General features: G+C 35.5%; 1 protein-coding gene across 1 annotated transcript in view; it reads left to right on the top strand.

Annotated features, from left to right (window-relative positions):
• The window catches only part of Dcc (DCC netrin 1 receptor), a 1,066,901-nt gene that overhangs the window by 968,935 nt on the left and 82,003 nt on the right, over positions 1 to 15,963 (top strand). Inside the window, exon 22 of the mRNA XM_027949033.2 lies at positions 14,583 to 14,648. Coding sequence (XP_027804834.2) covers positions 14,583 to 14,648 — 66 coding nt within the window. The remainder of the gene's footprint in view (positions 1 to 14,582; positions 14,649 to 15,963) is intronic.

Below are 15,963 nucleotides of genomic sequence, written 5' to 3'. Positions count from 1 at the left end.
TCTCTTAAGATCAATATGCACTAAATATTTATTAAAATACTATTTATGAACATAATTAATGAGTAATTTTCACTTAGTATATATTTATTCAGATAAATTAAATATCAGTGCTGGCCAAATCCAAATCTGGAATAATTAGCAGTAGCTGTTTCACTATTTCAATTAGAAAATAATTAAAACAACCTGTCATAACTTTCTTCATTAAAAAAAAAATGGATTTGGAACATCCAGACAGATAATTCCTATGTTTTGAAATTATATTTAGAAAAAAAATTGATTCATATCTAGAAAAAAATGACAGCAATAACAAAATTTTTAAGTGTCCCTGGCTTAAGTGATTACATGCTCAAATTTCTCAAGAAATAGATTTCCAATTTTTTTCTGGGTAACTTTTCTTTGTTTTTGTTGTCATTTTTATTTACCTGTATTATTATTATTATTATTATTATTATTATTATTATTATTATTATTAATAGAGTTTAAATCCAGGGCCTCATAAAGGCCAAGCATGCACTTCCCCTGGAGCTATACCCCCAGCCCCTGGTTAATGTTGTTTGAAGCTATCAAATATATATTTTGTAAATCAGGATAAATTATTTCCCCATCCATCTGACCACACACCCAGGTTTTACTTAGCTTCTCACATCTGCAGTGAAACCTGATCAGTTTTCAAAAGCAAAAGATCAAGAATCAGCTTTTCCCCTACCTAATATTATTTAGAAAGATGCTATCACATATTATGGCAGTTGGGTGCCTCTTTCAATCACAGCTGGCCAAGTTGATAGGTTCTAAATTTTATGTCAAACTTGTGGAATTGAGAGGGACTGTTGACATATAATTTATGGTTGTTAGTAACATCTTCAAATTCCCACAAAGAAGGTCTATAAAATTTGAACAGCACAAGCTTGTTATGAACAAAATCAGTCTTCTGAGTTGATGGCCAGGTGCTTATGATATAACCCAGATTAAAGATTCCTCTAAGAGAGATGAAGATAGTGGCAGCAGATTGTTCGGAATGCTCCCATTCCCAGCAAAAGTCAATCTGTGGAATATGTTTCATTGTGCTCTCTGTTAGACCCACGTGGTCCCTTCCCATGGAAAAATGACCCCAATGTTACATTTCCTATAGGAGTTGAATTTCTTCTGAGAGAAAATTCTCTCTGAAAAAAAATATTTGACACCTTAAGTCAGAGTTAACCTGAGAGAGATGAATCCTAAACAGAGAAGCAGGAGGTTAAATTTTACTTATGTGATAGAACATAAGAAAGTTTAGACTGTTCTAAAATGTGCCTTGGTAGATTCTTGTCAAAACTATCTCTCTTGGAACCTAAGAAATACTGTGAAGAACATAAATATGAAAATGAAATTCTATTGTATTTTCATCAGTTTTTATTTGGGGAATGTTTTCTTCTTCTGTTTAATAGTAATAATGTAGAAATGGTAGACAACATGGAACTCTTCATCCCTTTGTGTAATTGCATATAAACTAATTATATCTAGCATTTTCTTAGTTTGCTAACCTAGATCTATCCTATAATTCTCCCTTTTTTTGCACTCTCCTCTCTTGTTCCTTGTCCTGATCATTTCTGGAGACTCTTCTAGGCACAGTGGCCAATAAATATGATTTTAGTGATGAGCCCTAGAGTTTAACTTTCTGTCTGGTCAGGTGGAAAGGAAATGGCTCAGGCTCTCTTAAGTGGGTGCAGATGGCAGGGCATAGCTGCACTTCCAGCGGTTTTCCTTTGTGCTTTCCATACTCTGATGAAAACTCAATTTGCCTGTACCTGAGTCTGTGTGCATGTTATGAAGTGTTAACATGAATTCTCTTTATGCTCTTCGCACCAGTCACTATTCAAGGAGTTTATTGGTTGATTCATTGAATCCTCCTATCAGTGCTGAGGGAAATATTATGACCATCTCCATTTGACCAACAAAGGAGCTGAAGCTCAGAGAGTTTAAATGACTTGCCTGTAGAAATACCCAGTGAGCACCAAGGCCTGGTTCAGACCCAGGAAGCCAGGCTGTGAGCCATTTTTAATCACCTAGTGCCTTCATCGTGTATTTATTACAAGTATACACACACATTCGATACCTGTCTGCAAAGTTTCTGTGGGTAAAGTTTTATGTGTTGGTATTTCTCTCCTGTGAACTTTCCTTTCCCCATCTCTGTGAATGTCCTAAAAAAGAAAGCACACAGCTCCCAATTTGGGGTCCTCTTGTTGGTAGGAAGCCACGGCATGGAGTATATGACCTGGCACTTCTTTATCTCAGGAAACATAGGGATGGTGCTAATTTCACTCTTAAGCAGATTGCACTATCCACAGGAATAGGGAGTACTGGGTAGAATGAACAACACAAATCCTTGTTTAATTGGGCTGTCTTTGTTGCTTGCAGAAGGTCTCCTCTCTGTGGCAAACAGTAGCTCTCAAGTGTTTCTTCCTTTTTTTTAATTTTTTAAAATTTGTATTAATTAGTTATTCAGGATAGTATAATGCATTTATGCACTTTGATATATCATACATAGATGGGTTATAATTTCTCATTTTTATGATTGTAGAATCACATTGGCTATGCAGTCATATATATATGACTGTTTCATTCTACTATCCTTCCTACCCCCATATCCACTCTCCTCCCCTCCCTTCACTTCCCACTACCTAATCTAAGGTAAGTCTATTCTTCCCTAGTGCCCCCCACAACCAACACCTTATTGTGAATTAGTACATGCACATTAGAGAAAATATCGGGCCTTGTTTTTTTGGGATTGGCTTATTTCACTTAGCATGATATTCTCCAATTCCATCCATTTACTGGCAAATGCCATAATTTATTCTTCTTTAAAGTTGAGTAATAGTCCATTGACTATATATACCACATTTTCTTCATCAATTCATCTATTGAAGGACACCTAGGTTGATTCCATAGTTTAGCTATTGTGAATGGGCTGCTATAAACATTGATGGGCCGCAGCACTGTAGTATGATGATTTTAAATCTTTGTGTATAAACTGAGGAATGAGATAGCTGGGTCAAATGGTGGTTCTATTCCCAGTTTTCTGAGGAATCTCCATACTGCTTTCCATAAGTGTTTCTTCTTAAATGGACACTAATGCTACTGGATCAGGGCCTTGCCCTTATGATTCATTGAAACCTTAAATGTTTCCATAAAGGTCCTATGTCCAAATATAGTCACTGGGGGCTAGAACATTAATATATGAATTTGAGAGGAATACACAATCCAGGGTTCAGCACTTATGTTCAAGTGAAAAGTTGTTCTTTCTTTCCTTCATTAATAATCTTCCTCATTTTTCAGACAAAGATACAGAAAGTAAATGTTTTGTCCAAAGTCATACAAAGAGTTGTTGGTGGAGTTGGAATCCACATGTTTCTTATGATCTCCTACTTTATATAGTCTTCCCACTACACATTGTTGCTGTATTTATTTTTTTTAAAAAAATGGATTTGGAGTTTTTTAACAATTAGATTAAACTTCTCAGAGGTTCTCATGGAAGCCTTTTAGAAAATCCCTTTGTCTGGAGGTTGCAGAGAAGGTTGGTTACAGCTGGAAATGTGACCACTTCTTAGAAGTGATTCCTGGATCAAATTTCTAAGGGACTATTTTTTGTATATGTATATACTGTGTAACTCCCACTCCCAAATATGCCTCCACTTTGAGGTGTTATGTATAATAATTGGTATTTTGGTTGATGTCTGTGATTGCATAGGTATTTATTTTCACACTTGTCCACCATAGCAGTGGAGTAGGTGCTATGGCAATGATGGAGCACCTAGAGATGACAAGAATCTGCAAAATGATGTGTGTCATTACTGAGATGATTTAGAAAGAAAATGCTCATTTTCAGCACTCTCAAGGTTCTTTAATTCTCTCTGGACTGGCAGAGGGGTGACCGGCAACACTGGGCCTGGAGAAGAGGCATCCTTTCCTAGGCCAGTTTATGGATCTAGATGAAGAAGGCACATGTGAACTGCCCTCCCAGCAGAGACCAATGGAGGGCTTGCCAGTCTTCTCCAAATCTTGGTGATGGCTGCAGTGTGTGGCTTTCCCCACCAGCAATCACTGGGTATGTGCTCTTGGAGCACTGGAATAGAGTCAGAGCACTTAAATTCTTGAATAGTTCCACCTTTGTTACCTGCTGTGTGACTGTGAGCATGAGCATTAACAGCATTCTCCCATATAAAATGGTGAATTTAGCCCAAATTATCTTTGGTTTCTTTAGAGATTTAAGAACCCCCAAGTTTTAGGATTAGTATTAGAATTAAAAAAAAAAAAACAGGTATCACATCTTTACATAATATAGCAACTTGTGTTAATGGCTTTCTCCTATGCATCAATCAGTCTTCTGAGTTAATTCTCATAAAAACCTTACAGATGGAGAGAATGAGACCCAGAGAGGCCAAACCTGCTCAAATGCTCACAGTATGTAACTGGTTAGGCCTAGAGGAATACCCAGGCTACTTCACTTGAGGATCTTAACCACCGTATAATTTCTGGAAATGCAGTCCATTCATTGGATTCTGAAGTTCAACCTGCTGACCTTGTTGTGAAGGACTCTGTCGCTCCTCAATAGGACATTCAGGCCAAGTTCTTAACACTACACCTGTCATTTTACACCTCAGCAATTTTAATCTCATGAACAAACAGCATGTTAATTGTTTCCAATTTCAGGGAAGGAAGGTTTTCCCTGATCTAGTCAAGCTTAGAATTTAGTTAAATGTAATCCAGACTTTGTAGGGTTTGGATTACAACAGTTGGGCTGCTGTTTGAAAAATTGAAACCTTCAAGCACCCTCTGATGGGAATGTTTAATTGAAAATTAGCACCTTTCTACCCAATTATTGTGCATAGTTTGAACTCCATTTATTATTTAATTGCTTGCTACAGCCACTTGAGAAAGCTCTTCTCACCTGTGCTTTCCTCAGGTCCAAAATTTTGCAATTCTAGAAATTATGACTGGTGAAAAAGTAGAGGTGGAAAATGAGTAATGTGCTTTTAATAGAGTGTTAAGTGCTTATCGTGTTCCCTGCAAGCAGTCAAGTGGCTGTTTAAGTCAACCTCTCAGGAGTTTTTATGTTTTAATGGGTAACTTTGAAAGAATGAAAAATAATCAGTACTCATAGGAATGGATGTGATTTTAACCTTCTCAAAGCAGCAAAGTAGACATTTCTGTGTACAGATCGTCCAGTAAGATTTCATGAGCAAGTTCCTTTGAGACCACTGATGCTGGATGTCATTTCCCTGTTATAGACATTAGCTAAGTACAAGGTCTTCCTAGCTTTATTTTCTGTCTACTTCTATCAGTCCTGGGTTTTGCCTTCTTGATTTTTTTTCCAAAACAGATCAGTCCCTGACATTTGCAGAATGAAGTCAGTTACTTGTCATCAGAACCCTGGTTACCTGACCACAAGTTTTCTGTCCTGTTCTCAAAGCTGGTATATCCTTCCACATGTGCCAAAGTTTAATTATGAAAATTCACCAAATCCTCTAGAAAAAGTGCATTTTTCATGACTCTATACTATAACTAGTACCGTGTCTCAGCCTTGAAAAAACTTTCATATCTCAACTGAGTGAAGTTCTCATCTTTTAGACTCCCTTCCCAATGTTTTGTTTTCCAAGAAGCCTTTCTTAGATTTTTGATCTTTTATTCTTCTGTTTGCCCATAATATCCAACTCATTCTTCGCTATTTTTCCCATTTCTTATAGTTTGATATTTATATTCTAGCTTAATAAGCAGATTTTAAATTTTCCAAGGACAGAGGAATGGTTGGATTCCCATTGTCACCTTCTAATCCCTGCCCAGTCTCTTATTTAGAGACTATTATATTATAATTACCCAATAGATGCTTGTTGAGTTGCATCATGACCCAGGTGTTTTAGGAAACAGTCATAGATTTGTGGATTTACTGACTAATAGAAGTACAGGTTGGAGAACGTAAAAGCGATAGCCCCATGTCTCTGGATTTTGTCTATTTTACTAACCTTGGGGGATAATAAAAAAGGTGTTAAAAGTATGTTTCCATCTGAGAAAACGATATTCATCAATCACCTAATAAAACAAAAGATCAAGAGAAAAACAAGTTTACTGTGATTCAAGAAATGGCAGTCACCCTTGTACATGATTCTGACCTCCTCTGCTCTTTGCTTGACCTCTACTCTTCCTGTTGTTTCTTGGTAGCAAAAAAATTTATAGACTTGAATTTCGCCAACTGCTTGTAATTCTGAGTTCATAAATGAAAAACACATAAAAACTAATGCCACCAATGAGGTTTGGAATTGTGGATAGGGAGTATGAAAAGAACTAGACTCACTTTTGACAACTTGATAACTATGTACCTAGCACAGGGCTAGATGTGGTAGAACATCAGAAAGAAAGAAAAAAAAAAAACAGTTCCATGGGTCCCTCTTCAAGAAGCTTGTAATATGGCTAAGAAAAGGGTATTAACATTCCCAGTCCAACATAAAAAAATACAAAAGTTCAAATCGGATGGTACGTCCACATATGAATGTCGTAGGATTTCAGATGGAAAATCACTATGGGCTAGAGTAGAAACGACTTCAAACCTAATACTGAATTTCAAATACATAAGTAAAACCTGAATCAATACAGATAAGTTCCTGGGGAAAGATTAGTTGAACTCTTATTTAGAGAAGTCTTAGGATGGGAAAGTCAGGAAGCCTAAAAGGTGAGCAAATAATAAGGATTACAGGATGGGTCCAGAGGAAAACTAGAACAGCACTTTGCAAAATAATATGCAATGACAGAGAGAGAAATTGGTGATGAAGCTTTTCTGATTTCTCTCTGCTCGGAAGTGATACTTCTCAGATATTTTTATCATTTAGCATAGCAAGGATCTACCATGGACGCCGGGCACTGAAGACATGCATGCTACCCTGCATTGAGAGTCTTGTAAACCCTATTTATTCTTGGCCACTGATGCCGATCTTCCCTACTTGAGGATGTGATTATGGGGCAGAGCATGGTCAGGATGACCTGATATAGAAAATAGGTTTGGAGCCTTAGTATTTAGTCACCTTCTAAAAGCTGTCTTAGCCTGTTTTGTCCCCTTCTGTTGTGGCTTTTCTGGAGTGACACCTTCACTTTTCCAAATGCTTTGCCTGGTTGCAAACAAAAACTGTTTCCTCTCCCCTCCAAAGGCTCTTTTCTACTCTGTGTCCTTTTGTAAGTAGAGACAGCATCTCAAATCACACTTGCCTAAACCTTCACATTGCCAACCAGGATCACCTCTTAGAAATGCTCTAATTTCTCTTCACCCCCACAACAGTCCTTCCCATTAGTAACTAATCCACTGATGGTGAAATCATCATCAGAGCTTGTCAGACTCAACCACTTAAAATGCAATCCTGAGTTTATTAATTTTTGTAAGTCACTGTTTACTCATCTATAAAATGAGGCTGATAACATCTACTTCATAGAATTATTAATATTATTCTCACCCTATTTATGGCAACAGTTTCTTCTAATTTATTTATTCTTCACAGAATAATATTTCTAAATTGCATGTCACTGTTCTACTTAAAATACCTTCAATGGATTTCTGTCCCTTACAAAATAAACTCTAGAGTCTGGAAGAACATATAGGGAGGTTTTTTTATTATTATTATTATTTCATGTCTTACTGTCTTTGTAAACTCATCTACCTCACTTTTCTCTATTTGATAACTTCTAACTCACCCTTTCATTCTTACCTTAAATACTATGTCCACTGAGAAGCTTTCCATCATTTTTTAGGCATAAGTAATCAACTTTTTTAATCATTGAGATACTTAGTTAAAAATTATGTATGTTTCCTAATTTAGGGAAATTACCATGTGGTTATGATTATTAACTTAACCTGTTTCCTTTGCACTCATTTAAAGGCCTCTCTGATACTCATTTTCTGTCCCTAAGGCTTAGAGCAGTAGATCCAGTGGACACGTTTGTTGTGGGAATGGTGGGAGCATAGACATTTGCATGAATGAAGAAACACTGTACTCCAATGGGAACATCACTTGCACGAAGGCATGCAGCCAGCAGGATGCTCACATTCTAGGATCTTCTTACTGCAGCTGCAACTTCCAGACACATAGTCACTAGGAGAAGAAAGAGCTATCATGCTTTTCCCCACTGCTCCCTGTGCTGCTCGGAACTTCACTCAGACACAACACATATTGTGTCTGCCTTTGAAGTAATTCACCCAGAAAGGGAAGGCTGCCACAAATCAGTCTGTGGCCTTTGAGAGAGCATGCTCTTGTATAAGCCTCCTTCTTCACTTTTCCATGTTGTATTCTGGTGAAAGAGCTAGCTCTTGGGAAGATACAGTTATTCAGAGAATTGCCCATATTTAGAGAAACATAATGCTTTGTAAATTTAATGAAGTTGTATCTAAAAGTGAACTGAGACCTATATGCTAGCCATTATTTCAGATGCATTAGAGGGTATATGAGGAGACCTGGTGAGAGGAAAGCTTCAGGAGAGCACTAGCAGCCACCATATCATTAGCAATTAAGTCTTTATACTTATTCTGTTAACAATTGAATTGTTAATCAGAGTTCATTCTAAATTTATGTGACTCATAATTACAACAACTAATAAACTTAATGGGTTTTAGATATGTGTCAGTTTATGATATGCATGATTGGGGGCAATATACCTGGTTTCATCAGCAACCAGCTAAAGAGAGATGGACTAATTAGTTAGAATTATATAAATCAGCACTTTGGAGCTTTGCTTACTTGGAAACTGTAAGAAGAAAATTAACTACTTTTCTAAAATCAAAAGATATTTTTGACCTGTCTCTGTTCTGTTACCCCCTAATATTGGATTTCTTTTGGTTTTCATCTCCTTGCTTTCATAAGATAGATCTGATTTGCAGGATATTTATGCTAAAACTTCTCATCAACTGATACCCACCCTCATCATGTTCAGGAATCCAGATGGTCTGGCACAGTGCTGCTTTTGCTTTGGAGTTTGTGAAGAAGTTCAGTATTTCTAAACTTTTTTTCCTACCCTAGAAGATTCCCCAGGCAAAGTCTTTACCTGTAAGCTACCAAGCTCTGCAAGAGAGCACACCTATGCCTGAGACAGTCAAGACCTAGACTCAAGCTAAGATGCTGACCAAGAGCAAAAATGAGGATAAGAGATCTAGTTGTCTGGTCCATGTGTAGAAAGCCTAGATTTTCCATTTGGTCCAGGAATGTCCTGATTAATATCTCAAAACTTAGCATCCTCCTTTACTCTTAAAGTATGGTGATTTTCATATCTCTATTGTCAGTCTATTTATGACATTTGTGAGTGAAATTATAACTTAGTTGTTAGTTTCATTTCTAAGGATTCTTTAAGAATGAGTTTGCTTCCTAGCGGGAATCAACTCGGTTCAGATTTTATGTCAAACAGACAAAAACTGAAATTGCAAAAAAACCTGCCCCTTATGGATAAGGAAAATATGCACCACGGCATATTTGGTTTCCTTATGCTATGAATAATTTACCAAATTCATTCCTAGTCTGAAAATTATTGCTCTTAGACTTTCTGCAGGTAGAAAATATAATAAAGGTTTTTAGAAAGGGAAAGCAATAGGATTTGTTGATCACAAAGTCTTAATATATGGGAGGCATGTTAGCTGCCTTACATAGAGAGGAGTGACATTTTCTTTCATTGAGTAAACTTTCTTTTCTGCTTATTTGAAAAATAATATGTTGGACTTTAGAAAAGATTGAAAAAACTCATTAATTCTCTTCTATGAAAATATATTTGAAATATCCTAGGTGTTGGCTATTCTTCTTGGTTTCTGATGTCCCGATATCTTTGTTCAAAGTCAACAATATTATCAACTGCATGATAAATTGATCTCTTAGACACATTTTCTAGCCCCTGAGAAATAATCTACTTTAAATATATCTTGATATGTTCTTTGTGCTGGACAGTAAAACTGTATTCAGATGGCATTAATAGATAGTCTTTATCCACTGGTGTACAAGACAAAAAATCGATACAATTTCCATTATTATCACCAGAATTATTCTGAGAGAACCAATTCTAAGATGAAAACGATATCTCCATGCTCTGCATCCTTGGAAGGATATATATTGAACATTTGTTAGATGACTGATCTGTCTGTTTTATTTCAATAATGGGCTATGTGTATTTCTCTAGGGATTGATAGCAGGGATGCCATCTTGCAGGAACCTTTGTTATCCCCATTCAGAGAAGATGGATTAAAGAATAGATTACAGCCACAACATCCAGTTTTCTCTTATGTCCTCTTCCAATTAACTTTCTGCTCTCTTCTTTTCAATATACACAGAGAAAAATAAGACTCTAGCACTGAAATTCCAAATGAATCAATCCTTGCTAGGAAAATGGAAAATTTTTTATCATGGGACATATTCCTATCTGTGCCACAAGTAAGGATTTAAAATAATTGTTGATGTTGTATGAGTTTTAGAATCACACACACACAAAAAAACAGAATAAAAATATATAAGCAATAACTTACATGACATGTAAGAACAAGATTATAAAGAGTAAATTGTGAAATAGCAATAACTTACAATGCGCACCCCTCATTACTCTATCGCAAAGTCTCCTGACATTAGTCATTCATCTGACACTGATCACAGCACATATCACTCTGGTCAGCACCAAGGGATTCAACAATGGACACACTTCCTAAAGGAGGTTGAGTTACTTCTGTCTTTTGTTCCCTCAGTCTAGAGAGCAAGTGGCGGGGAAGTCAAGGAGACATTAACTTTTGTGTAAGGAAGCACCTAGATCATGGTGAAAAGGAAACTCCTCAGAAAATATATTTTTAAAATAAAACATAAAAAATAACTCCTGAAGTGACTTTGTAGTTTATATAGTATTTTCAAGATTAAATAAGGGAGAGGAGCATGAATTTCTGGATAAGACCTACCTAAGAAGGACCCTAAATAAAATATATTTAACTGTCTTTTAACTATTTTAAATAATTCACAATCAGCCACAAGCTTTCTTTTTGTAAAATCCACCATAAGCCCTTTACTTTTGTCTAATTTTTCTTTATGAAACAACCAATTCCTGGATTCAAAGCCTAAGATAACTGTAGAAAATATTTGCTTTAATTATCAAAATGTCCTTGCAAAAGTGATCTTTCTTTCTTTTTATAAAACTATCTAGATGAAAGTTAAGAGATATATGAATTGATTACTCTTCATCAGCTTATTTCTTTCTCCCATACTCAATTTCTACTAAGAAAATATGAGCTTTTACTAGTATATTATATAGAATTACATATTTTTATCATTGTGCTCATATAAAATGATACTAATTATACAAAAAAGAAAAAATAAGGTACCGTTTTTAATTCTTTGAGCCATGTTGAGCTTTATTTGGGAGGAAAAAACCTGTATACACTGAACTCTATTACATCATGTGCAAAACAAAAAAAATAAGTTTTATTTAGATTTGAATTAAATTAAATATTTGGAATTTTAATTTTTAAAAAAATGTTGAATATTTAGTATATTATCAAAATGATAAGGGGTCTTAAAATAAATATAGAAACTATAATGTAATGGAATTTAACATCATACCTTATTTTTATTTACAAGTAGTTTTAATGCTACTAGATAAATGAAAAACAGTTCAACCAAATCTAATAATGATCTTAAAGTAATAGATGGATTAAGTTATTCTTAATTCCTTAAAGTCAAACTAAATTAAAAATATTAACAATTGGCTAATATTCAGTATGGATTGCCCTATGTAGGCATTGGATACAATAAACCAACTCTGGTAGGATTTATAACTAATACATCTTTTAATAATTCCTCTTCCCTGAGGATCTAGGACTATGCCTTTCATGTAGTAGGCATTTAATAAGTGTTGAATGAATTATTACCAGTTTAATGCTCTTTTAATAAAATTTAGACCTCTGGGACAGGGCAGTAGTTTGTATCTTTGCATTAATTGACTTTCACTCCAACCATCTTCCAAATGCTAATTACTCCTCTCTTTTGCTAAATCAGTGCTTATGAAATTAACCAAGTTAGCAAATATGATACCATAGTAATAAATCCTTAAAAAAAACCTTGGCCTGCCAGGCAGTATCACCAGTATCGTTTCCTCTTTCATTTCCAACATCTCCATATTTATAACATTTTGGTACCTGCCTTGCAACAGTGGGAGAAGACTTTCTGAAGGAAGCCTTCTTGGAATTTAAATGACATATTTGAGGGAATGGGAACTTGGCACGTAAAATTAAAATTTGATTCTTGTGTCTTTAGATCAAGAGATTCCAGGCTCATCAATATCCCAGAAAGGGTTTTGTGTTCTCTCAGTTGAACTAGTATAGGAAATCTAAATTACCATAAATCCAATCTTTCTCATTGATGATATCATGATTCCTTAAAGTACTTTCTTTTGGTCTGTTGTTAACTTTTCTTTTGTGGTACCAATCTAATTATAGCCAACAAAAACTTTACTTGTGTCAACACACTAGATCCTTTGGGTAGAATGCCTGCATTTTAAGCTACTCTCTTAATTAGAATAATTTCCAGTGTTCCTTAATCTTACCCAGGACTCTGACCTCTGTGACATCAGATTTATTTTCCTCCTTATTGAAATTTTCAATGTAATCAATAGCCTGGCTACATCTAAGGAGTGCTATACCCATAGAATTTAATGTCTAAGTAATATATGTATGTGCTTGTGGGCTTGCTTCTGCATCCTCCCACAAACTAGCAGCGAGAGTTGGAAACTTCATTAAAAAGACATTTGTCAGTATGCTAGAGAAGGAAAATCCTCCACAGGCTATCTACCTAATTTCCAGCCAATACAGGATTACTCCCAATAGGAATCATTTATTGCCTATACTGGCCTAAGTGATGAGGTTGTTAGCATCTCTTTTGGCTGACTGCTTTGCAATCTAGCTGATTTGAGTTGCTACAAAAGTCATCTTAATATTCATACAGAACTTCTGTCTCACTTCATTTCTTCCAACATTGATCTCACAGTGTCCTGTGGGCAAAGCTTTTCTTCTGCTCATTGAAACTTCAAATGCATCAGAATCAAATAAGCAAGGCATTTGGAAAAGGGTTAGTCTTGTCCACATTTTAGTCTTACCACCAAAATTTTCAGTTTCTGCTCATTTTATTGTCCTTTTCCCAGCCACACCTCTTGCACACACACGCATGTGCATACGCACGCGCGCGGGCACACACACACACACACACACACACACACACCCTAACTTCCACTTCCTGGTCCACTCAGTCATTGACCCAGAAGATGTTAAATGTGCCATTTTCTGCTGAAGATATAATGTGATGAGATTAATTTCTTTCATTGCTTGTTGGAAGCTTGCTGTCCATTTTAACTTCAGCCCTAATTCATCAAAAGAATTTTAAAAATTGTAAATGTGTAGTCAGTGAACAGAATACTAAGTTGTTTCTTCACAACCCTTTTGCAAATAAAATGATGAGATCTTAGGAAAGCTTTAGTAAGAGGAATGTTTGGTGTTCAAAAGAATGTCACAAGACCAGAGCTTGAAAGCCATAAGGGGGAAGTAATCTGAAATCCATAAATGTGAGAAAACAACCCATGTTATTGCTGCTGACTGCCTGAATGGACTTCCTGTTTATCACCCACTGATTATAACTGCTCTCAGAAACAACATTTTGAAGCAAATAAAATGGAGAGTTAGCTATGTTCTGCTATGATTTGCACATAGATTCAACTCTCATGTTTTTCTGTAAGAGGTCCACTTAGATAGTCTACAACTCAAAATCTAATCAAATAATGACAGATGCACACATGCATCAGTAGAAAGGGTCTGCTTGTGGCAAAACAACATTAATTAAGTTTGGGATGGCAGTATAATTATTTGTGGTTAATTTCTGACTCAGTTCTCTTAAATATTACTTTCACAACAGTTAAACACCACCTAGAAGGCACGGTTTCCAATGCTGCAGCACTGGAAGAGCCTTCTTCCTTTTGTGGTATATTTGTAAGAAATATTCAGATGGTGTGGGTTGAGAACTTCCCCAACTCTACTTCTAATCTATTACCTCACACACAGGCACTTTGTTTGGCACACACAGCCACAACAAAAAATATATTCAAAGCAAAGTTATGAGATGAATTTTATGGTCCCCTGGTAGAATAGTTACAAACTTATCATAAACTCATATCTGAAGGGTGCCAGTAAAGTTTGAACCTAGGAACCGTGACCTGCCTAATTTCTGTTCTGAAAAGTTGGGGAGCACACCATTTAGACTAATATCACTACTTGCCACTTTCATAAAAATATGGGGAGAAGAGCAAGGAAAGAGGATGGGGATCACTTACCTGAGAGGATTTGAATTTATTTGGTTTAAGGGATTCTATTTTCATGGAAGGCTTTTCTCACATATGAAAAATAACATTTTCTCACAGGTATAGCTATATTAATATTGTCAGACTTTCTTGGAGGTAGGAAAAATAATCTCATTCAATTATTGTGTAATTTTAAATATTTATTTTTTGTTTTATTTTTACTTTCATGGGGTATATCCACTAATATTCTAATGTACTTTTCTAATAAACAGGTCGTCATGGAGATGGAAGTTACTGGCCAGTTGATACCAATTTGATTGACAGAAGCACTCTCAATGGTAAGAATATAAATTAGGTTCTATAGAATTAGTTATGCTAATTAAATAGTTAATGCTAGAGGGTCTGAAGAAAAATATCTATTGAAAAGTACCAAGAATCCCAGACTTAGGATTTCTGTGGCATAGTAGAAACCTGAAGTTATATTAGCAAACCTATTAACTCTCTACCAGGAGATGATGCCAATAGGAGGTGACAAGTGCATTAAAAAAATAGAGAAGTTCAAGCATAAAGCATTCTATAAATGATACAGGACTGCAAAATACCTAGATTTTAATGTGTTAAGTAAAGTATTGTAAATGTTTACAAAAATGAATTTGTTAGAGAAGAAGATAACTAAGTTTGATTAAACTGAAATCAACTAGAATTCATAAATTGAAGTTACAGAGTCCTTTCACATATAGATTACATTTACTCCTTAAGTCCTTGAGCATTTTATTGTTAATTTTCTTCTGTTTTTTTTTTTTAAATTAGACATTTGTTTTGCCCACTCTGCGAAGCTTGCCCATATAGCTGTTGGCTTTTAGTATAAACAAATGGAGGCAGGACCCAGAACTTCAAGGGAAGGAGACAATTGATATGGGCTGCATTCCAGGGCCCTATCCTAAGTTGTTTAAAACACAATCTCTGGAAGGATAAATAAATACTAGCCAACTTCCCAGTGGAGAGATAGATAGATAAGTAGGTAGGTAGGTAGGTAGGTAGGTAGGTAGATAGATAGATCATTTATTTAAAATATATTGCTGTTGCATTGTTTGAATTACTAAAAATAAAATCAGATATTCATAATGTCAAAGACTTGTGTAGCTGCCACCAAATTAAGATACTAAATATTTAACAGACAATTGAAATCTCTTGTATGTCTCTGCATTACCACATGCTTCTTTTCCATTATCATTCCTCACTCTGATATAAACACTTTCCCAAATTTGAAGCTTACTACATTTTTATAAGTATCCCTAAACAGTGTATTATTTTATGTTTGTAAATGTGTAGAAATACCATCAGATCAAATACTATCATACAAGTATCCTCCTGCACCTTGCTTTGATCTTTAGCTTTCTGAGATTTTTCCATGTGTTTGAAAACCACTCTTACTCATAATTTATCTTTGTGGCTGTACAGTATTCTATTTTAGGAAACAATACAATTCTTTATTTAACCATTTTAGCAGGATTTCATGAAAAATTTGATTACTGAGCAGATAACCTTCCGTTAGGTTGGTCTTCTGTTAAAAAATCCAGATGGGAAGTCAATATTGTGATGTAAAAGTTGTTTGCTGAGTGTGATATCAGAATAAGGGGGTGAGTTCAGTAA

Source organism: Marmota flaviventris, chromosome 16 (assembly GCF_047511675.1).
Source record: "Marmota flaviventris isolate mMarFla1 chromosome 16, mMarFla1.hap1, whole genome shotgun sequence".
Taxonomy (NCBI): domain Eukaryota; kingdom Metazoa; phylum Chordata; class Mammalia; order Rodentia; family Sciuridae; genus Marmota; species Marmota flaviventris.
The sequence above is the reverse complement of the archived record's forward strand: the minus strand, read 5'-3'. Positions and strand labels throughout refer to the sequence as shown.